General features: G+C 39.2%; 1 protein-coding gene across 2 annotated transcripts in view; it reads left to right on the top strand.

Annotated features, from left to right (window-relative positions):
- ROS1 (ROS proto-oncogene 1, receptor tyrosine kinase) overlaps nucleotides 1-26,521 on the top strand; it is a 75,984-nt gene that overhangs the window by 6,928 nt on the left and 42,535 nt on the right. For both annotated transcript variants that reach the window (XM_087774720.1, XM_087774721.1), the window contains exons 5-25: nucleotides 576-636; nucleotides 1,344-1,492; nucleotides 2,686-2,824; nucleotides 3,305-3,506; nucleotides 4,180-4,256; nucleotides 6,621-6,743; nucleotides 7,801-7,985; nucleotides 9,133-9,230; nucleotides 9,770-10,281; nucleotides 10,910-11,122; nucleotides 11,995-12,105; nucleotides 12,635-12,816; nucleotides 13,774-13,965; nucleotides 19,091-19,191; nucleotides 20,752-20,966; nucleotides 21,299-21,456; nucleotides 22,067-22,229; nucleotides 23,049-23,311; nucleotides 24,178-24,241; nucleotides 24,890-25,092; nucleotides 25,826-26,037. In XM_087774720.1, coding sequence (XP_087630846.1) covers nucleotides 576-636; nucleotides 1,344-1,492; nucleotides 2,686-2,824; nucleotides 3,305-3,506; nucleotides 4,180-4,256; nucleotides 6,621-6,743; nucleotides 7,801-7,985; nucleotides 9,133-9,230; nucleotides 9,770-10,281; nucleotides 10,910-11,122; nucleotides 11,995-12,105; nucleotides 12,635-12,816; nucleotides 13,774-13,965; nucleotides 19,091-19,191; nucleotides 20,752-20,966; nucleotides 21,299-21,456; nucleotides 22,067-22,229; nucleotides 23,049-23,311; nucleotides 24,178-24,241; nucleotides 24,890-25,092; nucleotides 25,826-26,037 — 3,623 coding nt within the window. The remainder of the gene's footprint in view (nucleotides 1-575; nucleotides 637-1,343; nucleotides 1,493-2,685; nucleotides 2,825-3,304; nucleotides 3,507-4,179; nucleotides 4,257-6,620; nucleotides 6,744-7,800; nucleotides 7,986-9,132; nucleotides 9,231-9,769; nucleotides 10,282-10,909; nucleotides 11,123-11,994; nucleotides 12,106-12,634; nucleotides 12,817-13,773; nucleotides 13,966-19,090; nucleotides 19,192-20,751; nucleotides 20,967-21,298; nucleotides 21,457-22,066; nucleotides 22,230-23,048; nucleotides 23,312-24,177; nucleotides 24,242-24,889; nucleotides 25,093-25,825; nucleotides 26,038-26,521) is intronic.

Here is a 26,521-nt window from a genome sequence, read left to right on the forward strand (position 1 = left end):
GTGTGGAGAACTTGCTGCCCTGGGGTATTTGTTACGTTTGCAGCTTGTAGACACAACTGTGCCAGAAGGAGTAACTACTAACAAGGAAGTGTGAATTAGGCATGGCTGCTCTTACGAATTGCTTATTTCAACTATTTTGAAAATTCACTGGAAGTACATTTGTAAGAATGTGCCTCATTCATAGGAAATACATGAAGCGGGAAAGGGTGAAATCCAACATGTGGAACATATCATTAACAAGTTAAAAACCATTACTTCCTAACTCCATGGTTGTCACTGAAGTCTATTTCCAGCTTTAATGTAGCCTCGTATTTGTGCTTTCCACAAAGGGACAGTGTGTAAGGAGGAAAACCCTAATTCAGTGCCCAGTGAATTGATGGAAAGGCTCTCAGGAAGCTCTTCAGAGTGAGTTAGTGGTACTGCTATTTTTTAGAATGAATGTAGTGATTTCCACAGGGTTTTTATGTATTCAAAATGTCCACAGGATTTGTATGTATTTAAAATGTGTCTGCGTAATTCTAGGAGGAAGTTTGCTTTTACACAAAACTAACCAGTGAGTTCTGTACCCTACACAGACAGTTTCCTGTAAGTTTGGCTGTAGCCGTGCAGAGGATGCATATGGAGTTGAAGCACAGAGTAAGTCTGAATAGAGCCCTGTGTCCAATTCACAGGCTGATAAATTCAGTTTTAAGATTATAGTCTTGTTCTGTTATCTGGATTTCTTTGGAAAAAAAAAAAAAAAGGTATGTCTTGAGTGTTTTGATTCATAAGAAAATTACCACTCTTCTTTTTTCTTTTAACAAATACAAAGACATTTACTCTATCTTATAGTAAAACTTTTTTTCCCACCCTTTCATGGACATGAGACTTTTTGAATCCAATCTCACTTGTTTAAGATGATACTTTGTTGAGCACCCATCCTTGGCCTGTCTGCTATCTTGAAATCATTGCTAAAAGCTCCTGCAACTTAAGTGGGAACAATTGGGCCAATACAGTGCTATTGAAATAGGTCCTTCGAAAACCTCTTCAGAAGTCTCCCATACCTTGTCTAGGTTTCTATTCAGCAAATTTTTACTAAGTACCTGTAGCTAAAAGCGCATTTACACAAGGGCAGAGTTGTAGTCACATTTGCTTGCATTGAGCTTGGTGCACTTCAGGCTTACTTATCAAACTGTCTTTAAAATGTCATGTGATTTATTCAGCAACATTTTCAATATATTCTTTTGTGTGTTTTTATTGGTTTCACAGCTTTCAGGTGTGTGGGGTAATAGGCTTTTACCCTTAAGAGTCAGAGATCGCCATGAAAGGTTTTTTCTTACTCTTGTATTGCATTTTCCCCTCAGGCTACTTGAACAAGCCTAGAGCACCATTTGCATCTACCATTGGAAGCCACAGTGTCACATTAGGGTGGAAGCCAGCTAACATCTCTGGTGTGAAGTATATTATCCAGTGGAAGTTCAATCAGCTCCCTGGAGACTGGAGGTACACAGAGGTAAAGAAGGACACTGCCTTTTACTTTGCAAGGAAATAAGTTCTTCTCTGCTCTTCATTTTATTTTAGAAAAATATTGGATAATATGTTAGGCATGCGAAACAGGTTTGCAAAATCATGAGTAGCATGGAGAAGCTGAGAAGTGGACAATTATTCCCTGTTTCCTCCAACATAGGAACTAGGGACCTTGATGGAAACTAGCAGGTAGCAGGTTCGAAACTAGCAGGTAGCAGATTCAAAACTAGCAAATGAAGGTATTTTCTTGCAGAATGTGTAGTTAAAATGTTCAGCTTCTTCCTGGCACATGTGAACGTTAAATTACTAAATTTAAACTCCTAAATATTACAAGTACTAAAATTACTAAATGGGGTTTGAAAAGTGACTGGACAAATTAATGGAAGAAAAAATTGAGTTCTACTAAATGCAAACATTGCCATTGTTTCATGTTGAGCCATGCTTATAAAATGCCAAGATTGAGAGTATTTGGAAGAAATATCACTGTAGGCTTTCTTTTTTATTATACATTTCCCTAGAGAATTTTTTTTTGTTCTTGTCAAAGACGCAATACTTGGCTAGATAGACCTTTGTTCTGACTCAGTACGGTTATTCTTGTATTATGTTCTTTTGCGTCAACTATACACTTGTTATCTTGCCATCATCTCTATTGGGCCAATTTAGAGAGCATGGCAAGTTGGTACCACAAATCAAAGGTGAAGATAATTTGCTAAGCAGGAAGTTCTTCTGAATTAATCATTGGTGAAATAATGGGGAACAATGACTTCAGACCATAAATACAGCAGGGTAACTAGGAGCCTTTGGATCTTAAACCTGTAGTGGATGTATCAACAGTTTAAAATATATTGCCTGTAATATGTTATTATTTCAGGACTTTTACCTTATTCTTCAAATTTACTATTATATTGCATCCATCCTTCCATCCATCCACTCATTGTTTAGATTTGGTAGCGTGTTCTGAAGAAAAGAGAAGAGAAGAAGTTCTGAAAGGATGGAAAATCAAAGTCTATGCTGAAAATAACTCCTGGAATTTCCTCTTATTTAAACTTAGGATTCTGCACTTTTTTATCCTGAAATATGTATGTTGTTGTATGAGACCTCTTTTGCCCTGATAACACCCTACACAGTAGCTGCAGATGAAGGAAGAAAAAAACCGATTGTGTCTGTGCATTAATCTAGGTAGTGTCTGACACTTCATATACAGTCAAAGACCTTCAAGCCTTCACAGAATATGTGTTTCGAGTAGTTTGGATCATTACATCTCAGCTGCAGCTCCATTCTCCATCTAGTCCCAGTTACCGGACACATGCTTTTGGAGGTAATGAATTGCACTATTAATTGCATCTTTCAGGACCATATCAGAAACATTTAGGTTTCCTTGTTGTTTCTTTCACAGAAAACATTGATGCTTAATCTTCAGAATGATGTGTATGTTGTCTGTTGGGTAGCTGCAGAAGACCAAACTAAAATACTACAGGCTCTTTGTGTTTGAACTAGAAGATTTAGGGCTGCTTCCTGCTTTTAAAAATGTGCACAGAAAAGTACATGGTCAAAATTGTGAGGGCACATTGCATATTTCTGTGGATAATTATGCATGTTAACTTTTTGACTGAAATGCACACACATTTTCCTGGACTCTAAAAAAAGTTAACCGTTGCTGAAATTTTATGCTGTCCTTAATCATACTTATTAGTATAAATGAATTAAAAGGTATGAAACCTAAAAGTGTACCTGAAAAATGAAAAACCATTGATGTCTTAAATGCCATCCCAGAGTCAGTTATTTCTGCCTCTTGCAGCTCCTGCAACAGCTCCTGTCATTAAAGATATCCAGAGTTCAAGTCCAAACACTGTTGAAGTTAGTTGGTCTCCACCACTTTTTCCCAATGGATTGATTGTTGGATATAACTTGCGCCTGACCAGTGAGAATCATGAACTGTTGAGGGCCTCAAGAGGCCATAGCTTTCAGTTCTACTCCACCTTCCCAAACAACACTTACAGGTACGAAAGAAGATAACCAACGTGGCCAAGTGTGCTGTAGCTCTTCTTGCCCAGATGGTAGAGGGTATGCCTAAAAAACGTTTCTGCACAATTATGCTGTTTACTTATGTTCGTGCCAGAAGCAACGGTACCTTCCTTGAGATAACAGAGTTATTCCAGATGAGTTGGCTGCTTATGCGGAAGTCAGATGGGGAGGAAGGAAAAGTGATTTGGTATAGGGCCAGCAGGCTGCATTTTCTTAGCTACTGTTTTTCATTTTTTTTTAAGCCTGTGTGGCATGTTTTCAGTATATTCAAGGAATGACAGAGCAGTCCTCTCTAGTCCTTTAAGCATCTGGAAAAATTCCTTCATTTTTATTAAACACAAAGGCCTGCATGCTGCTTGCACTGGTAAATCCAGATCTTCCTTTGAAATGAAATTGAGTTGCTCTTCTGAGTCTGAAACCCCATTTTGAATTTTAATTTAGAAGATTCTGTTGTTGTCCCACCTTTGGGGAATTCAGATTGTGGTTGGCTTTACTTTTATTATACATTTCCTAGAGCATTATATTTAAATGGGTGTTTTCCAAAAGTCAAGCACTTCTGTAGCAATTGCCCTACTTGATAAAATGTTTCTCAGGCAATCTTTCAAAAGTCACCTGCAAACCAAAATCTGTCTCTTTGGTTTACTGTAGGTTCAGTATTGTGGCGGTTAATGAGGTTGGTGCTGGACCCCCTGCTGAAGCCAACATCACAACCCCAAAATCCAAAGGTACAAGAGTAGCAGAGTCCTTATGGCTGTCTGTTCCTGGGGACAAAGTCACGTACGCTGGGCTGCCCTGTACCTGGCAGAAGAGAATAATATTTAGACTGTAAACAGTGCATGACAAGGAGTTGTACACTGAAGAGTCAATAGCATATCAGAGAGAGTCCTGTTCTTTAGCTGTAGACATTATTGGGCTACACAGCATGGTAATACCCTGAGATGCTGATAGGCCCAAACAAATTTGGCCTGAGTTGTATTACAGATGAAAAACACCTCAGTGGTCCAAGGCAGTGACTGAGAGGACATACTTCCATTTTCTAGATGAGATTTTAACAGCTGACAAACAAATGTATTTCTTTTAATAATATTAAATACTTAACATGAAACTCTTCTGTCAAAACATCCTCAGTTATCTCATGCCAAATATGTGAAATCATATCAATTTTTATTGCTCTTTCATGGCTGTATTTATTTTACTATAGTAACTAAGTAATAATGAAAGTAAAGGTACACTATAGGTATCACTCAAAGAATTGCAGAAATATTAATTAATTGCCAGAGAAAGGCACATGTTGAGATAAAGCACAAGTGAGAATGAAATCAATGTTACCAAAATGTATCTTTAGAAAAGAAAACAGAAGACGCTCCCCTCCTCCTGAAGAAATCCAGTTGTCAAACACCTGGAAACTCTTCAACTCTAGCAAACACTTTAACTCTGTCTCTGAATCACCAGCCTTCTGCTATCGGTTAGAGAAATTGAATTTATAGCTTCTCTAGTGCTTTTAAAAATACGGCTTCTTTTTTTTTGTAATAGCTCAGACACACTGATATGTCCTTATCTGGAGACTCCGCAGAGGTTTGCTCTAGGGTTGGCTGACCCCGAGCCATAAATGTTTGTGCCATTTGTGAAATGTCGAGACTGGTACATCTGACTGTGTTCATTAAGTCAAGACAATTACCAACGAATTAATTTAAGGTGGAAAGCAACCAACCAACCCTACCCCCCAAAACACCACCTTCTGGGGCTGGGGAACCATCCCACCTCCCCCTTACTAGTCACCATGTAAAACATCAGTTGATTGCACTGGCACACACTTTCTAACTCTGTGCTAACGTGAACAGGAGCAACCCTTTCTCATGTATCACGTTCAGAAATGGTGTTACTGCATCAGGTACTGAGCTGTGTAGATCTGAGCCCTGAGAAGAGCCAGGGAAAGAATCTGATCTCTGGGCTAGGTTGCAAGAAATGTTGCTGGAAAAGAGATAAGGAAGTCGTATTGGCCTCTTGTACTCTGCTCTGCAGATACCATTACCAAAATGACTCGCAGTGTGTGCATCATGTAAGAAATACATGCAGCTCAATCTATGCAGATTATCTGGGAATAAATTAAGACAGCATTTGATAACAGTCTCATGATACCCATATGAGGATACGATATCTGATAGCAGACAGCTGTTTAAACTAGAGGGGAAAAAAAAAGGGAAAGATCATTTGGAAACTGAAATTAGCCACATTCAGACTCGAAATAAAGCACCACTTTTTAAAATGAAGGTAACTACCTTGTGAATCAATTTAGCAGGGAATGTGCTAGATTTCCATGGATCTGAGATTCAGAAGCAAGACTAGCTATCTTTCCCAGAGCTATGCATAGCCCAGACAGAAGGTATGGATTTGCTGCAGAGGTTTTGATGTAAATTACTTGGGCCTGTGTAGGCACAAAGTCAGCTTATGTGACCAAAGATCTCCTTCTTGACTTTAAAATCTGTGACTTTGTTAAAAAAAAAAAAAAAAATCAACTTTGAAGCAGATCATGTTATCCCATTATCACCTTTACCTGTGAAAACTACTTTTTCCTTGGAAAAATCACTGGTCAGTGTGATGAAATACATGAAATAAACATACTTGCCTTGCTCTTCCCCAGCTCTGTGGGATAATATTCTAGTTTGACTGGGCTTTTCAAAGAGGCCCAGAGGGGTTAAATATCCCACTTCTGCTGGATCTTGGAGTCACATGGGTGTCTTGGTGCCTTCGTTTCCTCAGGAATCCATAGGGCCTCATTTGCTCCAGCTTACTTTCCCTCACTAGGGACTCACTACTGTTACAGGAAATGATGGTGTGAAATTCATGTGGTGCATTCTCACCCTGGGTGAGGAGCTAGAAGGCACTGTAATGGTGAATAACTCCGTCCACTTTCAACACTCAAAGAGTTTAAGTTTTAGTCTGTCATTGCTAGTGTAAGCATATATTTGTGCATGTACCTATGTGTGTGCATGTGTATATGCATGTCTATTAATGATGTATCTGAGTTAGCAACAGTCTTCTCTGTGCCGCAGTCATCTCTCTTAATTCTGAACTTCTCTGTTTGTTAGTTAAGGAAAAAGCAACATGGCTCTTCCTATCCAGAAACCAGTCTTTAAGGAAGAGAAACACAGAACATTTCCTCGAAGCTGCCCAGTGCCTGCAAAATGGTATTATACACCACAACATTACAGGTAAAATCAGATCAGGCTCTCTCCTTTTCTCTCAAGTACGACTTAGACCTCTGTGTTCACCAAGGACAGAATGCACCTCACCTAGCCTGAGACAGCATCTAGCCTCTCTTTATAGTCAATGGGGAGAAACAGGAACTTTCAGGACATGATTTGACCTGTTTGAAATGACAGGCACTGGGAAGAGATGAATTGTTCTCCCCACTGCAACTTTTTCTTCACTGAATCTAGGCAGCTACTTCAGAACTGGACTTTTACATAGTAGGTATCTAAATTGAGGTAAGATGAAGCCAAAGCAGATGTTTCCCTATGATTAATGACTGTATTTTCTCAACATGAATATGGGGAAGCAAATATGGGGAAGCAAATATGGGGAAGCAAATATGGGGGTTCAAACTTAAGAATTAAATAATACAAAGTGTCAGAAGATACTGGCTGAAGGGTATGCTAGTGTATTAGCTAGTCTGGGGCACAGAGCTCTATAATGAGGCATTTAGTAGCCTAAGTCACCAGACAACCATGTTATCTCAAATTACTCGCCACTCTAATGTTTCTTATCTACACTCGTGCTGTATTTGGACCTTGGAGACAGTGTGGAAATCTGACTTTATCTACCGAAGTTCACAGAGCCACAAAGACACCAGATAATGAATGTTGCCCCTGACTAAATACCCTTTGATAGTGCAAGGGTGGCATAGAAAATGTCTAGCTTGAATTCTAGAGTGAATGGTGCTTTGTGAGGAGATGCCAGTTGCATCTGTTTGCCCTGGAGAGGGGCAATCGGTGTCAGTTGGTCTGCATGTTACATACCCTCTTTTTGTCCGATTACCTTTCTGAAGGGCAATTGTCTATAATAATGTCACTTACGTAGCAAATGGGAATTTTTCCTTATTATCTGAAAGAAGACTAGAAGTGGAGGAGAGAAACCAGTTAACTTTACTCCAGTGATGTTGGGTTGCAGATTGAAAAATACGTCTTTTTAAGGCAAGTAGAAAAAGTAACTGAAAAACTGAAACTTATTTCTTATATTATCTGTGTGCACATATCTCTCTGTTTTTAGGAATTTCTGTGAATGTTTATCAGCAAGTTGTCTATTTTTCTGAGGGGAGTTCCATCTGGGTGAAAGGAGCTGCAAATATGTCTGATGTATCTGACCTAATGCTCTTTTATGCTGGCTGGGGGAACATTATGTCCATCTCAGTAGACTGGCTTTACCAGAGGATGTACTTTGTGATGAATGAAAAGGTAGTGCTTTAGGGCTTAATTAATTTCTTATTTCATTTGAACCATTACTGTGATTTATTTTACATGAGAAAATCTGATTTATATATAGATATGCATGCACAAAATAGAATTATAGAAATAGACTTTTTACTTTCATAATATTCACATATTTCAGAGTTTTAAAAAGAAGAAAGGCTTGAATATCAGGTCATATTTAAAGCAAACAGGCTATATGGAACTCTGACTCCTTGTCTTATTTTTCTCCTTAGGACATAAAAAGCTTTGGTTTTAACTGCTTTGTTTTTGCGACTGACTTACACCCACCTCATACCCAACATAAGCGACTTTGTTTCTGTTACTTGATTCTCCATCTAGTCTGTTCAGTTCCTATTCTGCTTCGAGAAGGTGGTCAGATAACTAGTTAGTGATTATAATGCCCTTCATAACTGGCAAAAAATGTTCAAGAGGGAAAGTGCTTCATAGCAGCGATGACAGCTCAGATTACAACTGTTTCAACTTGAAGTAAAAATGTAGATGGCAACCCTGCACTTGATTCCCTGCTTATGAAACATCAGTTACACTAATGGTCAGACTTTGCATGTACCTTTGTAGTCCTCTAATGCACAAAGGACTAGAAAGTTGCCTTAAATGGTTAGTGAGGGATTTTTTTTTTTTTTTTTCAATCCTCTTTCCATGTCTGATTTTTCACTTACTGCTCAGGGAACAGGGAGCAGGAAAAGCAGTAGTGATAAAAAGATACAAATGAGCTGTAGACAAACAGACTGATGGCAGGGATTTCTGAATCCATTGCAGGTTAGAGAAGTCCTAAGGTATTGCTCCCTAAGGTATTCCCTTCCCTGCCAGATTGTTTTCAAAGTACAATTTGCCTATACTCCCCAAATTGGGCTTTTCCCTCCAGCTTAGAGGTAGGAAGTTAAGTGGAGGATGGCTGACAGACAGTTCTTTCAGGATAAGCTGTCATGGATGCATTCATACTTGTGTACAAGTGTTATGTTTTGTGACTGACAACTCAGGAGCCCATAAGGACCTAGGATTGTGAGAGAGGTATTTCATTGTCTGGTTCCCCTGAAGGTATCTTTGGTCAGCTTGTTTGCCCATTAGCAGACACCCTATGAATGCATCACCAGTTTTTCTTCTCATTCCCCAGATACATGTCTGCCATTTAGAGAGCTGCATGGCAGCTGAAGACATCACTCCTCTTTATGTGACATCCCCTAGGAAGGTTATAGCTGATCCCTATAATGGGTAAGTGCCCTCCTTTGAGCACTTGGTGTCAAAGGTGCTATAAAGCTCCTCTCTAATTTTCTTCACTTCATTAGTCATCTAGGTTCCTGTTTCAAACTCTTGCCTTACCAAAACAAAAGTGCAATTGGCAACAAAAAACAAACTACAAAACAATTGGAATAAGAGTGACACCATGCAGTGTTGTTTTCTGCATTTTCTTCCCTAGGGTGTTAGCAGTGGAGAGAAAGTATTTCCAATGCAGAAATTTGGTTTTCAGACATTCAGTGCTTTTATGAATATGAAGGTCTATGCATTTTAAATGTCCATGCTTAACACTTGAGGTATTATGGAAGAATATTCTCCAATAATCTGCCAGCCAAATCCCCAGAAGGTAAAAAGTGATGTGCTTAATTCTTCCAAGACATATATTAATAGCGCCAAAAGCATTTTCCTATTGTCTGCATAAAGACAGGCACATCTCTGAGCTGTTAAAATATTTGTGGCTCATCTACAGAGTTCTTGCACTGTAGTTATTTGGGTCTATTTTGCTCCATGACCAGCTATATTTTCTGTCTCCTGGAGGACGGCATATACAGAGCAAACCTTCCACTTTTTCCTGGCACTGCTTCCACAGCTTCACCAGTAGTGAAATCCAGTGCTCTGAGAGACTTCGTGATCAACTTCCAATCTAAGAGACTTATTTTCTTCAACAAAACACAACAGGCCTTTGTGTCAAGCTTTCTTGATGGTTCAGAATTTCACACACTGCGATCACATGTGCCGCTTAATGACATGGAGAGCTTTGTTTATGTGGATAACACGTTTACTGTCACAGATGGCTCGGCAGTTTTCCATGAGGAGGTCTCTCCAGTGGGGAGCTCTAGTTTCAATGAGTACATTATGGATTGCAATTTGGCGTATCCAGAGTACTTTGGCTTTGGCAACTTGCTTTCCTATGGGGCATCAACTCAGCCTTTTCCTTTACCAACTCCTCCTCAACTTGTCATGGCACTATTTGGATTGGACCAAGCTGTGATCAGCTGGAAACCACCTGAACACACTATTGGAACCAGTAAGTTCAGTTGTTTCTTCCTGAAAGTCAACTCCTTTTCTTTCTAGAGGAATAACTTCCTGGTTTTCCTTTACCTGATGCTGGGCTTTGGTGACTTCAATAGCAGATCCTGCTGGAAGACGTGGAATTACCTCAGTTTGAAAAATTTAACCCAAGATTTGTCAGTAAAATAGCTAAATTGTGTTGCTAAATTAATACAAGTTTATATTGGTAACTCATTTGTCATCTGCAAGGGATTTTAAGCAAGAGTCCATCTTAAGTATGGTATGGAGTAGCAGTAATGTTGATTGCTTATATCACACAGAAAATACATGCCAGAGACGTAATGACTTTTGATCAGTGTCTGTGCTATGGTCTCTATCCTCTGTGCATGTGTCTTTGAACAGCAGAAAATTACCTGGTTGGGGAAAATTTTGGTTCTTCCAACTTCTTTCTTCACAGGGGAGTGAACCACTACTCTTGGTTGGTCCCAGAGGCAGAGAGTGTAAATTTTTAATTTATCCCTTTCCTAATTCCCCTGATACTGGCATTTTTAAAATGAGTCTCCAACGTACAGTTTTCTCAAAGAATGTCTGTCATCTGTTACAGCCATCTACTCTGTAATAACATGATTGTTTGCATCTCACAGGTCTATCTGCTTGGCAGAATTGGACCTATGATGTGAAAGTGTCATCTCAGCATCCATCTGAGGAGGAATGGGTTGTCTCAAACATTAGCGACACTAGGTTTACAGTGAAGGAGCTGGCCAGCTTCACAGCATATGAAGTGTCAGTCAGAGCTGTGTCTCCTGCTGGTGAAGGGCCATGGTCGGAGTCATTTAGAGGCACAACTTTAGAAGAAGGTGAGAATTGCTTTGTCACTCAGGAGAAATGAAGAACGAGTTATCAGCTTTCCACCTGATGAGGCCCAGGCTTTGGGCAAAGATTGCAAAATGAGGGGCGCAAAAAGGATTGTCTTAGAAATATTAAAGAATGCAGGATACGTAAATTTGCTTTTAGTTAAAGTAGTAAGATTCTCAAACTACAATAATGGTATTATATATTATGTATTTATTTTTACTACTTATATACATTTTTGTAATGCAAATACATTATCAAACACATTATTTGATACACTATCAAATGAACAGGTATGAGAGGTGTTATTCCTTTCCTGTGCTCTGTAAAGCACTTTCTATGATGAAGTGGTTTGTGCAGCGCCTTGGGGGTTAATGACAGTTTATGGGAAAGTGCAGGCTCACTAAAAGCTGAAAATATTTGGTTTGAGCACAGGTAATGGGGGAAATGGTTGTGTGCACAATGTCTGAGATTTGTAGATCCTTGGAATGTTTTTTGAAACCTAGTTCACCCATAATAACCTATGTCTGAGGGGAAAATAGCTTTCAACTTAAGGCACTGGACTGGCACTTGAGATTAGGGGAGACTTTTGCCTGACTTCGGTAAGGCCAGGTCCACACCCACAGTGGTTTTTAAGCATCTAATATGGTTCCAAATTGCCTTATTGTTCTGGATCTAAACCTGCCCTGAATCTCTGAGTTTCTGAAATTATGATATTTTCATGCCTTTCTTCTTTGCCCATTATTCCTTAGGGCTGGGGCGGTTTTAACCGTGCTTCTGTAACTTTCCAGAAACAGGAAACCCTGCTATTGAAATCCAAATATTACACATCAATTGCTTGTTCAGGTGCGCAACTGCAGTTTTCTTTCTTTATCAGCTGAAGAAGAACCGTATATGTTGGCAGTGGGGGCTGAAGGGCTCTGGAAGCAGCGGTTGGATAGCTACGGGCCAGGAGAACTCCTCTATCCTCATATAAGAAATATTTCAGGTAAATACTAAACAAACTGCATGCTGCTGCTACAGACTTGTCAGCATTTATTAGCTCTCCATAAATTTCATCAACAGAACTGAAAGACAAGAGCTTTCATTGCAGCAGTCCAGACTTGAATGCAGTGCAGTGCAGTGAAGCAGCTTCACTGAGCCAAGCCTTTGTGTACATCCTCTTTCTTCTAATTTATGGATCAAATTAATCCTTAGTGAAACCCTACTGACATCATGACAGTTACATCAGAGCTAAAATCAACTCTCTGAACTAAATAGTTCTGCCCCCAGCATCCCAATATATGTCCTACATTTATAATCATCCGGGCTATATATGTACTATGTATGTACTATATATGTACATTGTATTCCTATAAGAAGTATCTGTCTTCATGTTAACTGAGCCTAACTGTTCATTTGTATTGGTTTTTAAAAAACTGAAGTGTCTCTGGCTACTTCTTATTCTTAAAAAAAAGCACGTTTTTTTTTATTTACATGTTTGTGAAATGCTTAATATGTTCCATTTTTTCTTGAAGACCTCGACTGGTATAATGACACTCTTTATTGGATTAATTCCATGGGGCAAGTTCAGACCTGGTCATTGAGCAAAAGAGAGGGTACCACTGACAATACTTATGTATCTGACATCAGAAATGCAAGGATGTTGGCCTTTGATTGGTTGGGTCAATGTTTGTACTGGGCTGGCAAAGCAAATACGGTAGGTATAGTTGCACTTCTTAAACGGAAAAAACCCCTAAAGTCAACAAGAAAGACTGTAAAACAGTATTTGGGAAGATAATCCTTATTTGTTGCAACCTGAGATGCATTTGGACCTTTGCTATTATAGTGTAGAACAAGGAAGCCTTTCTTCCCTTGTGCAATTTTCCAGAGTTATTCAGAAGTTTGGGGTAGAATGTTCACTAATATTCACTAATGCAGGATACGGAATTCCAGGTGCAAAGCAGGCAAATCAAATATGCTATCAACAGTTTTGTTTGATTCAACATTGTAAAAATAAGTGAAGATGGTGAAAATGGAGGCTGCCAAGTTGATCTCAGTGAAGAAGTAGATGGACTTTATTTTAATAAAATTTGATACGATTTGTTTACACAGAGATTTTTCAAGATTGGCCTCTGTACTGTGATATTTTGCAAATCACTGCAGATAAAAAAATAATTACAATTGCACTTTGTACACTCTCATATCAGGAACATTGACATGTGAATTATTTAAAAGGTATCTGACTTCAAAATTGCAGTGCTAATTTATGCAGTGCTGTCAAATTATGCCTTTCATTTCTTGTAAGTGCAAAGTCAGAAGCTGTTTTAAAAACTGGAGCTAGGAGGCCAGATTTCACACTGCCTTGCACCCTCATTTACACTTGTGAATAGTGAATATGAAGTGGGTAAGAAACTATCAGACAGAAGGCTGCTAAAATTGGGAAAGCCAAGGGGAAGAGATATGTCAGCTTTTTCTTTTGTTACATTCTGGCAAACATTAACTAATAATTTTGCCTTTTTCTTCATCCTTGTTCTTTGTATGCAAAAGGTTTAGGCTTTGAAAGCCTAGGCTTGCATAAGCTGATAAACGGCTGTGGAAAAGTCACTTATGTATACTCAATTGATCATGGCTGATGATTTAGGTGTGATGCTAAAAGCAATTCTTTTGTCCCTAGATCTACAGAAAATCACTGCTGGGAGGCCATATGGATGTTGTCGCTCATGTTGTGTTCCTAGTGAAGGATCTAGTAGTGGATTCAGTAAATGGCTATTTGTACTGGGCCACAATGTATTCAGTGGAGAGCGCAAGACTGAATGGAGAGGAGTATCTTATGTTACAAAAGGAGCTACAGTTTTCTGGTAAACAGGTGACTGATTTTTTTTTTTTTTTGGGGGGGGGGTGGTGGTTTAGTGGTTAGATCTCTTGAATATAGCCAGTGTTCATGGTTGTCAAAATCAATGCATTATGACCAGAAGAATAACATGCCTTTCTTGCAATATTGTTATATCATTTTGAGAACAGGGTAAGAATTATATCATGTAATAGCTGTACCAAAACTTTCGCCTGTAATTCTAACATCAGGCCCTTGCAACAAAATGTGGCATTAAAGATGTCCTTATGGTTGTAATACTGCTCCTTCCCATATGTGAAAGGTACTTGCTTTTTCCAAATGATTTAAGTCTAATGGTCAGTTCTGGCTTTCCCATCAAAATATGAAGCCAGAGCTCCATAGCATCCTGCCTCCTTTGGGATGTTCCCCAGCTCGCAGGTCCTGACAGGGACAGTTTTGGGGCTACACACTTGCCAGGGACACCGGAGTTGCACTTCAGGCTGCAGAGGTGCTGCTGCAGAGACAGGCTTTGCCTGTGCTGATGAGCGAGGAGGGCCGGCAACTGGTGCCGTACTCGCGCTCAGCACAGCTGGCCCCTGCTGTGGCCCGGCAGAGCTCGTTGCTGCTGCTGCTGCCACCGCAGCACTGGTGAGGGTGCCAGATCTGTCACTGACAGTCCCCGTCCTGTCTGATCCTGTCCCTCGTGTGGTGGCAGGAACAGCGAGTCCTGTGCTTTGGGGATCTTCGAGGCTCTCCATCCTCGACTTGCCCCTTGCCTTCCCCATCATCTCTTTCTCCCTTGCCCGAGCCAGATGCAGGCCTGGCCCCAGCCTGGCCTCTCTTTCTTTGCTCCAGGCTGCTGGGGAGCTGCAGAAGGCTGAGAAGAGGTTGCTGCAGAGCAGAGCAGCTCCTCAGGGAGAAGGGAAGGGAGCTTCTTCAAAGAGAGATTAAAGATAGTGGATGCTGTAGGGGGAGAAAAGGGATGGGGGGTTATTGTTTTAGCTGTATTAGAGTGGATAATGGGTCCCATGCAGGGGTAGGCTGGTAGAGGGGAAATAGAGATGACATTCCCACCTATAGCTCACCAAAGCCCCTGCAATATGTGGGAGCCCATTAACTCGCCTTCCCTACCTGGAGACTTTTTGGTGTGCTCTGAAGTCCTCACAGACAACCTCTGTATCTCTGCTGACCTCTCCCATGCCTTTCTTTTCCATTCATCCCTCTCTGATGTCCTGTCAAGTCTCTTAAGGCTTTGGTTCACTGCTGGCTCCTCATAGATCATTGTTGCCTTCCCCAAACCCCTCCTGCCTCTTCCACCATGTGGGATTTGTCATGCCAGGGACTTGTTCTCATTCTTGCTAGGTGGGATTCAGTGTTGCCTATGCAGCAAAGGAGCTCTGAGACCAAATATTCATCTCATGAAAAGATCTGCCAGGGTCTCAGCAGCTGCATATGTGTCCTTCCTTTCCTTTCCCTCCCTCCCTTCCCTCTTTTCCTTCCCTTCCTTCCCTCCCTCCCTCCTTCCCTCCCCTCCTCATGTAGCTGGGAGAAAAGTGACGGATGACCCAATTCCCTGGCAAGAGGGACCCCTTACTACCATAACAGGGACTGGAGGACTCTGAGAGTCAGTGTGATTGGGACTGCAGACCCAGTGAACCTTTGAACCTTTTCCAGGCTCTGTCCTGAGCAGCTCAGGCTGAGGTACCGTCCCACCTATTGCACTGCTTTTACTCTATGGAGTCTCTCTCAAAGAGAAGCTGAATGCTCCTCAGCTCAAACCACAGCCTGTGTGGGGTTTTACCCTCGGTCCCAAGCACTGGAGTGAGGTGTAGGTTGACTGCCACAGAAGAGGTCAGCTCAGATACATTATTTGCTGCAACAGCTTTCTTTAAAGCATAGCTCTTGCTAAAGAAGCCTTTGTTTTTATTCCATCTGTTGTACAATTTGTGCTCCCATTTTACCTGAAGCCAGGTTCTCTATTACAAACCCTTTCTAAACTTTAGAGATCTATGTCTCTTGGTTAGCTTTGTATCATTCCTCAGAACATTTCAATCTCCTTTCCCGAAGGAAAAGAGGCTGGTGTTTCTCTGATTATAAAAAAAGCCAGGCCTGGTTTAGTGTCTGAAAGGCAATTAACATTCAGAAAGGCCAGCTGATCTCACAGGTCTCTACATTCATGAGGGTTTGGGAAGGAGATGGAAAGCTGGTTCTGATGTGGCACCTGCTATACTTGTAAACCTAAATACAGAAGAACTGAAAAACTTTTGTCACATGCAGAGAGAACTGTCTGTGCTGCAAAGGGTCACTGTATGTTCCAGTACTAGCCTCACACCTCTCTGTGGAAGCTGGCTGGTGTGGACTGTCTTCATGGGAAGATATATGCTGTCCAGGCTCAACGGCACACTTAGACTTATCACATACCTTCTGGGTGATCTGTTGCAAAGGACTGACAATTTGCAGTTTATTCTAAGCAGCGAATATCACTTTCCTTGTCCTTCTCTTTTGATTCACTACCTGTTTCTCTGAATTGCCTTGTTCTAACCTCAAATTTCTTGTTCTTGTTTTCAAGAACCTTGGCAGCAATAAGACTGCTTGTCTGCTCCTGTCATTTTTTTTTTCTGCACCTTTCTCTATGTCAGTGATACCAGCCTTCAACCATCCACTTATTCACACCTCCTACAAACAAACGTCTCCTCTCCTGCTTCTCTGCTGCCCCTAATCTATGCACTGACTTCCTGAACTCAGCCTCCTGCAGTGATGCATACAGGAAAAAAGCCAAGTAAAAATGTCTAGATTGAGAATTGACCAGTTATAGCTGACAGGTGTTTATTTATTAAAATAAACCTCAAAATAAATCCATGAGAAAAAAAAAGGCAGTACAACATTATCTAATGGTGGAATTATTGAGCTGGCCATTATTGTCCCATATAAAGATGGAAATATATGTTTGCACAAGTACTAATATGTATCTTCCTTGCACAATGGCATCCTTTATCCTGAAAAGAGTACCTCTTACATCAATATTAAAACACAGACGTAACAGTTAATTGCTGTTATCCAACAGTTAGAACATGTTCTCTACATAACTGGTTCTTACTGGTATTTACTAGCTGTCTTTCTAATAAAGAATTGCTGTTCAGCTGGTCAGTACAGGACCTTCAGCAGTATATAGCTGTATCTCCTTTTAGCTTGAAATCTGAATGATAGGAATAAAAGAGACTACTATGGAGATGACAGGTTTCCTAAACAAATATGAAGGGAGAGCTTTGAAAGTCTAATTTCTTTGGCAGGATCTAGATCCTTTTATGACAATTATTTTATTTTCCAATCAGTTCTTTAGCTTAGCTAGTGCGTATTGGCATAGCTTGATTGATTTTGGCAGAGCTTATTTATTCCAGCTTAGGATCTGGCACAGAATTTCCAAAGCACGTAGTAAGTTGTTTACCCCATACGATGTGCCTGGGACAAAAGTAATTTACAGGGGACCAGCAAAGTGTGTTTTATGCAGGAGGGGCCAGGACGCTCTAGGTGTGGTCTCAATATTTCTAGTCAAGGGTATTTCAAGTAGCTAAATTTATGTTGTGTCTTATGATGTTGAGTTACTTTGCATGATCACAACAACTACATATTGTGTCCAGAGACTAATACCTCTCATGAAATGGAAAAAAGCTCGTCTATTTTTGAAGCATAACAGAAGGGAGGTGTTAAATTACTGCCTAACTCCTGAAGATGAATAGTACAAATATTTCTTTGCCTTTTATTAATGGGGATACAGGGATCAGGAGAAAGAAGATGGGCATGTCTATGGGAAAATGTAATAGTAGCAGAAAAAAAGTAGGGCAAGGAAAGAAGACCCAAACATTTAAAAAAGCAAGGTAGATTCAGGAAGAAGTAATTTGGTGTTGAGCATGGGAGGGAGAATAGGTAAATGGGATAAAATACAACATGGTTGACTAAATATGCACTCAGGCACATACATACTGTGAAATATTTTTAACAGGAAAACCTACAGGAGCAATCATTCAAACCTTGATTTTCTGGCACACAATGTCAACAGAAATATGTCAAGAATGTGATTACATAAGGACCAACAGAAAACTAAGCGATATGGCATTTGCTTTCCTGTCATCATCATCTGCAGTTTATTAATGAGGAGTTAAAAAAAAAAATGCCGCTCCACTTACTTACATCCATAATGGAAATTTAAGCTTATAAAAGAATAGCTACAACTAGTGTTTGGATGAGAAGTTTGAGAGCTCCTGGAAAACATGTTCAGAAAGGCCTCTAACAACTTGTAAGCTCTGCTAATGACATGACGTAGACTGAACTTGATAACATTTAACAGACTAATTTGTGGAAGCGAATTCTTTGTTATTCACAGAACAGATTATTAGATGTCTGATTTCTATTATTGTTACATATGGTATTGAATCTGTTGTTTACTGCAAAAGCAAGAAAGCTCTATTTTGAATATTAGATACTATTAAAAATAAACAAAAAATCTTGCACCTAGCTTAAATGAAGATGAAATATTGAAGCAATGAATGGGAAGATTGTTTCATTTCCAACCCCCAACTCTTTATTTAATAACAAATGATTTACCAAAATGTAAATATTTGAATTTCCTGCTTAACCAAATAGGTCAATAAGAATTTTGCATGTATTTTCCATAAATAATGCAACACATTAAATATTGTATGCATAAAATCAAAGCCAGAAAACAAAGGCAAAAGATCTGAAATACTTCTTTCAAAAGGTGATTCTGACTTTCAGACTGGATATCAACCACGTGTTTCAGATAAAGAATGTTAAAATACCAGAGGTGTTCTGGAAATTTTGATAGGTAATTCCACTAATCACTTGATACACTATTGCCATCATATCTGAAGTACTCAGATACTCCAGGGATGAACACTGTGACAGATGCTTATAAAATGCTATCTAGAAAATCATCAGCTGCTATAAATAGGTGTCCACCAAGGACCTGATTATTTTCTAGTGCCACCTCTTTTTGTGTTAGAATAAATATTCATGGCAGTAATGTTATTTTTGCCATTAAAGAGCTACTCATGATGCTATCTAGACAACAGTTATGCCTAAGGACTTTTACCTCAGAAGTGAAGGTGTGTTCAAATTGCCATTTGGACATTTTTCTCCTCAGGTGGTTGGTTTAACTTTGGATCTCACCTATGGTTTTCTTTACTGGCTTGTGCAAGATAGTCTATGCCTAAACCTATACAGAGTTTCTCTTTGCAAAGAAGGGTAAGTAAATGTGTAGCAGAGGTAAGAAAGTCTGTATTTTCTAGTTTTTGCGGTACTCTTTAAAAACAGATTTTGTCCAATGTTGGGCACACGAGTTACTAATTTAACAATAAACAAAAAGAAGAGCTAATGATCACAGCTAGCTGATGGCAAACTACATGTTGAGATGGTTGTTAACATGGTTTTACAGTGAGAGAAACACAGTATGGAAGCTCAACTGAACTGAGTTCATGCTCATCAATTTTTAGACTTAGCTTTAGGAAATAATCACCATTTATTGTCTATTTTATCTTGGCATTTACAACAACTGACAGTTTTCAAGTGCCTAGAGCTGTAACTTTTTCATCTTGCATGGAGCTTAGGACTTGAACTGACACCCCTTTCTCACCTGAGCAGTCAGTACTCGTCAGGCTTTCCTCTTGATCATCCTGAGCATAAAATGGTTGCATTATTCCTCAAAGGCAAAGTTTAAAAAAACCCCACAAAACAAAACCATGTTTATGGGTCAGCTTGAATATATACTAAGACCTTGCGAAAAATGGTAATTTGTTCTGTAAGTGCCAAGTGCGTGATAGGTTGTAGCTCATGAAACTACGATTTTTTTCTGCTTTTCATATAAAAAGTGCCATATTTTTTTTTCCAAGCATTAGATTAAACTTTTTAAACTTAATTGAACACTGTCTGTATTTACATGTGCTCATAATGTTGCAGGCTGGCTTTGTGTGGAATCAGCTGAATTTTCTGACTGACTTTAGGCTTGCTATGATTAATTGTAAACATTTAAAGAATCAAAATATGTTGATTAGTTTTAGCTAGAGCATGCAGCTCCCTTGTGAACCAATTGGCAACCATAAATCATTGTCCCTGGCATGCCAGAACAGAGAGATTAGAAGTAATCCATCCTAATGGACCTGATGGTGTGTCAAAGCTTTTCCAAATTTATTTTGGATAGCATGTGTCTAAGCTGAAAGACATTTCTGAGATGGCAAAATGATGCCTCTTACAACATATTTAATCTCTTACCCAGAAGATAAATCGGAACAAAAAAAGGCCTGTAAGTTTTGACATACAAGTAAAAAGACAGATTAAGTCACCAGTGATCCCAATGGAGGAAAATGTTAATAGAGTTTAATAAATAATGGAAGGTTATTGAGGAAACTAGCAGGGTCAAATTCATCTGGGGACCTGCTCTAATGAAGTAGAATGAATCTCACGCTGTGAAGTAGACTCCACTGTTTCAGTGAAATTGCTGAGAGAAGATGGACTGATTTTTTTCCAAATACCTAATTTTCTACATCCATGCATCAGAATACTAAGTCATTTTATAATTGTTTTCTAATGAAATCAAGAGAATTAAGGCTATTTTCGCAGGTGCTCCTGCAAAGTGCCATTCTGAAAAGTATTCTGCTTTAGAGAAACTTTTTGAATTGTTTTCCTGCCTCCTACATGAGTATTAAGAATTTGAATGATGAGAAACTTATTGATGTGTCAAACATTGCATAAATCTTGTTTCTCTACACATGTGTTTTCAGTTTGCTAATTTCATACGTGTTTTCACAGTTGTGGTAATGCCATCATCACAGAATTTGCAGCATGGAGTACTTCAGAAATATCTCCGGGTGCACTGGAATACTACAGTGGTCGTCTGTTCTGGATTAATAGTCTTCAGTTCATTACAACTCAGGAAGTCAATCAGAGCCTTAGCATTCCCTTCTCACAACCAGCAGAGTTTGCAGCCTTTACCCTTGTTCACACATCACTTAAACCTTTGCCAGGTACATTATTCTGTTTACCTAAACCCCTCAATAAAGGTATTCACTGTCAGCCTGTAATTCTTCATTCTTGAAATTCTTTAGTCATTTGACAAAAAATAAGAACAACAGCAACTTATTAATAAATATATCAGGCTATAACTGGATAATGTGCAATTGTAAAAGCTGATGGGTATGGCTAAAAAGAATACATGGTGGTGTTATTCATTGTTTCTAGCTAATGATAGCTTACAGGATTTTCCATAGTACTTTAATGTTTTAAATCAGGTCTCAAAAGTCTACCTATTGCTCATATTCTTTCAATTATTATTATTTCTTCCTCTGTTTATGGACAGGAAATTTTTCTTTTACACCACAAGTGATTCCAGATCCAGTGCCAGAGTCTTCCTTCAGGATTAAAGGAAATTCTTCAAGTTTTCACATCACTTGGAGTCCCTCCACAAATGTGGAATGGGGAACTGTCTTTTACTGCGTGGGATCAAGAGGTCTACAAGTGAGGATATTCATGCAATCCTTCCTTATTATCTACATGTATTACTGCATCTACTTGCTGATGTATCTATTTTTAAACAGAAATAAACAGTTTGTTTCTTCTCCAGCGTTTACAAATCGGTCAAGCAACCAAACTAAACTGTAAATATAAAGCAAGCTGTCCTGTTTCTCCATCACTGAGGGCAGCACGGGAGGAACATGGGCTTAGCAGTGGATCTGGGATAGCTGCTGGGGTGTGAAGTGCCAGGCGAGGAGCTCCCGGTGCTCCAAGATGTGTGAGAAAGCCGTTCACAGTAACTCAGAGACAGAAGTGTCCTCCAAGCTGCTAGTGGGACAGCCTTTGCCTGAATGTGAAATCTAGCCTTCATCCACACTTAATCTTAGCACATTTGGCAAGCTTTACTTTAAATTCAAAGGGAAGATTGCTAGCAGATTGCTACACATCTCTACAGTGCCACAGGAGTTGGTGAAACAACAGTCACTCACAGGAAGAGAAGCTCTGTCTTGATTTAGTTGACCAGCTTGGTGAGGGGAATTTTGGAAAACTGAAGGGCTTTCTGAGAGGGAAAAAAATGTTTTGTTTTATTTATTCTGTTTTATTTCATTCACAGTCTTTGGAGAGTGAATGGTGCCTCCATCCCCATAACCTGACAGTGCCATCCTACCAAGTTGATTGGCTGGAACCATTTGCACTCTTTGATTTTACCGTCACTCCATACACGTACTGGGGCAAGGCACCAACAACATCTGTATCCCTTCGAGCCCCTGAAGGAGGTACTACCATTCCTCACCTGTAACGGGTACTGGGACCAGGTCTATGTCAGCAAATGAAACCCTGGAGAGGAATGAGCAGCTTTCAGGGCTAGGCAGCTGTAGGCAGAGTTGCAAGAACATGTTCCTGAGTATCTTTGGCAATTACCTATTGCACACATAAATGCACACAATTGCAGTAATAGAATTTGGAATAGAAAGCACATGACAATATATCCACCGCATGCCTATGACTATGAGCAAGAAAGAGAAATTGAGAGCCATTACAATGACCATCAAAGGCTGCGTGTAATACCTTAACCATTTATTAAATTTTTAATAAATGTTATGCACTTGTTACTTTTTACTTCAGTGTTTATTTTTGCTCTCATGCAAGTCAAAGTTAAGTCAGCTAAAATATAGTGTTGAGTGACGAGCGCTGAGAAAGCTTATGAGATGCAGCAGATTTTGAAGTGGGTAGGAGAGAGGATAGAGTATGCTCTATGTTGTGAAAATTCTTGCAGGTCCATTGTTCCCTACAAGACTTGGCTAAATAGATATGTCCCAACCTGAGTGCAGGAGTGCATTTGTCTCTGTTTATACAGCTCTTTTTTTGCTAAGCAAGTTAAAATCAGATACCTACACACGAATGAAAACTAGAAAGGAATTACGATGATGTTTGAGATATTCTTCTGTAATTTACACCTCACCAATTGCTATCTGCCTCTGTCAGCATTGGGGTTGTAAAGCTCAGGCTCAAAACTGAAAGAGTGTTACGAGGTAGAGTTTGTGTTTTAATAGGAGTACTTTGCTCTGTGTTTTTTATCTTTTTTTTTAATACAGTTCCTTCAGCGCCTACAAACCCTAGAATATATGTGTTACAAAATAACCTACATAAAAGTGATCAGAAAGTCCTTGTGGAGTTCAGGTGGGACAGACCTGAAAGGGACAACGGAGTATTAACGCAGTTCAGGGTTTACTATCAACTATTGAGTCAGAGTGGCACTGCTGACACTTTCACAGAGTGGAACGTGAGCAACGTTAAACCCACCCTGATGCTCTTTTCCCTCAGGGATGTGCTTCCCAGCCTCACAGTAAGGTTTCAGGTATGAAAAATTACTGAACTTATCTCATGCTAGATGGTAGATGTTATCAGTGCAGCCTGATGTGTTTGCTTAGGAGATGGTATTGGGCTTGGGGCAAGAACTTGTGGTTTCTGCTTGTGGAACTGCTGATTCCCTGACTCACCCTTGGATACCTCGCTTAACCTTTCTACATATTGTATTGTTCACTAAATAAGGTGGAAAACAATGCTGCGATATTGCACAGGTTTGGTGAAGCCCAAAGGAAACTTTCCTAGAGGTCTCCCAAAGCCACTGCTAAAAGCTGCAAGTTAAACACAGATTCAACTGAGCTGGTGGAGGGTGACAGCCCATTAAAACAGAGTCACAGATCAAGAGATGTTCCACTGCTGGAGAAATGCAAGGACTCACATGGCTTCCATAAAAAGAGACTTTCATATTAAAACTTGTCAAGAGGTCATGTTTTCATTGCAATAAAAGGTTTGGAACACACAGAACGTGTGCTTGAAAGACAAGTTAAAAGCATGGGAGCGTGCAACAGACCAGCACAGCATGTTGGTTGCAACATCAACCAACAATAGGAATTGCTCCAGCCTGGGGACGGAGACAAGACTGTCTGGTGTCTTTTGAGCTCTAATTGATAGATGTAGCATGAATTGTCATTCTTTGGGCCACTGCTTAAAATTATCTTCATAGCCATGGTCCAACCCTGAATGTAGCCTTTGAACTGACCAGCACAGCCTTAGGTGAAACAGAGCACATGTCTATGTTCCTAGCTGAGCAGCCAGGGGATCCGTTCCTGTTTTTGTCATTAACTATGGCTCTACAGGCTCTTGAATGCAATAATTTATGCTGCTACTTAACATATATAACAACTTCCTGTCCCTCAGGTGCAAGCCTTCACCTCTGTGGGTCCAGGACCTTTGTCTGATATAGCAGAGAGGAATTCATCAGGTATGGGATGCCATCTCATGGTTTGTGTGTAATAGCTGGTGAAATCGACAGTACAGGAATTTGGTAATCTGATAAATAGCCTCCAATACTTTGTGTGGCATTTGTTCCCCTCTACAGTAGGCAACACAGAGAAAATAGTTACAGCTTCTGACATGAAATGATTAACACATTTCGTATCATTAAATTAAATTTCAGGAATTTCAAGCCTTTCCTCAAAACTATGCTCAATTAACTTTTCTAGGCGACCCCAGGGTGACATGGAACAGCAGGTTTTGATCTGTAATCTGCATACTGCTAGAGAGCAGAGAATATTTCTAATTGGGCTGTGAAAGGTAATCAGGAGAGTTAGAGATCTACTAGGGATCATAGGCTATTTCTAGTTGGGCTGTTTACTTAAGTGAGCAAATCTGTTTTTAATAGGCTTAAATTTGTTAGGTAAGCATCCACAATGCCACTGAAAAAATCTTAGGAGTTTGCATGTGATGACAAGAAGACATCTCATTATTTTATTTATTTGCTGTGACATACCACCAAATATAATTTGTGCAGGGCCATCATTTATTTTTATCTTATACTTGCTTTCCTTATGAATGACTGCTATTGTCTAGAATGTTTTTTGTAAATTCTGCTGTGCCCTTTTCCTTCCAGATCTTTTCCCTGTCCCAACTCTTATAACTGTTTCTGCCAACAAGTTGTTTCTTACTGACACAGACAATAATCATACCATATGGGAACTTTCAGCAAAGACAAATGTAAAGGACATCTGTTATACTGCTAATGATCACAAAGCATACTATATTGTAGAAGATTCTCTTTTTCTTCTGAATTTACAGACTACTTCAAAGTTTCAGGTATTCCTTTGTTCATTCCCTTGCTTGAGAGAATCTAGGAAAATATATGGCCATTATTGTCATTATTTTGGTGGCAATTATGTTTTTGAAGAAGTCAAAACTGCATATTTGAAACAGAAAAAAAGCAGCATGATGAACAAAGCACATTTAATGGCAAAATACAGTGGGGAAAACAGAACTGGAAAGACACTACTTTCTTAATGACTGTCAGTTTGTATGAGATGTAATATGAAAGAAATAAATTAGCTGGATAATTTTCCTTTCTAGCAGTACAATAAAAATATGTATAATATAACAAAATTTGGACTTCAGTATTGTTGTCATCAATAGCTATTAGAATAGTCCAGAGTATACCATTCGTAAAGCTGTCCTATTAAACATGTATGATTTTACTGGTATCTGCTTTGTTGATAAGATATTTCAACAGATATTTAATTTAAAATTTACACTATTTAATAAAAGAAATTTGTTTTTTGTATCAAATGTAATTTAATTTAATTTGATTTCATTCTAATTTCAAGAATATGGAAGCACCATGGAAGCACCAATTGATATTTGTGAAACAATAGTTTTCATTTGTATAAAAATATTGGAATCTTCATTCCATGACATCTCTTTATATTTTGACTTCTACTTGCCAAGTAGAAATTATTTTGCAAACAAACCTAATTTCATAATGTGGGAAAATTCTGCTCTCAAGCAGTTTTAGTGATGTTTTTATATTTTTCTTAAGTTTTTTGAAGATGCATATCTTCGCAATGTCACGGCCATCACAGTTGACTGGATTGCAAGACATCTCTTTGTTGCCCTGAAAACACCATGGAATGAAACCCAAATATTTGTTCTTGATCTTGAGCTCAAGATAAAATCTCTAAAAGCCTTGAATATACGGTTGGGTAAAAGTAATTCAACTGTATCATCTCTGTTGTCATATCCTTTCTTAAGGTAAGGCATATATTACTAATAACTTTTTAAAGCATATTTTAAACATGATTTTCATGAAATCATCAATTGTTAAGGACCAAAAAGGACTTTTTGTAGGATATGAGTCTTTTGCATTGTGAAATCAGAAATTTCTCGATGTGGTTCTACTTTTATACTGCTAGTTGAGCGTGGACATATCTAATTTCAAAAAGATGTCTGTGTTTGAGTAAAGATTTCAAAAGATACTTAAATACTGATAGGTTCTTCTATTTAAGTGATGCAAATGAAAGTCAGCACCAGACAACAATTTTTTACAGTAACCGTTTTATCCAGAAGAGTCAGTTGTTGTGACCTTCCATTCAAAAATATCCTTTAAACACCTAGAATCACTCTGCAAGTATGCTGCTGTAGTTACCTTGTTTTAAATGTTTGGAGTTTTGTGACTGTAGTCACTCACAGGACTGCATTTAGGACGGATTGCTCAGATTGAAGTTTTTCTACTATG

This window comes from Nipponia nippon, unplaced genomic scaffold, assembly GCF_047370975.1.
Source record: "Nipponia nippon isolate SJK-2023a ecotype South Korea unplaced genomic scaffold, ASM4737097v1 scaffold_4, whole genome shotgun sequence".
Taxonomy (NCBI): domain Eukaryota; kingdom Metazoa; phylum Chordata; class Aves; order Pelecaniformes; family Threskiornithidae; genus Nipponia; species Nipponia nippon.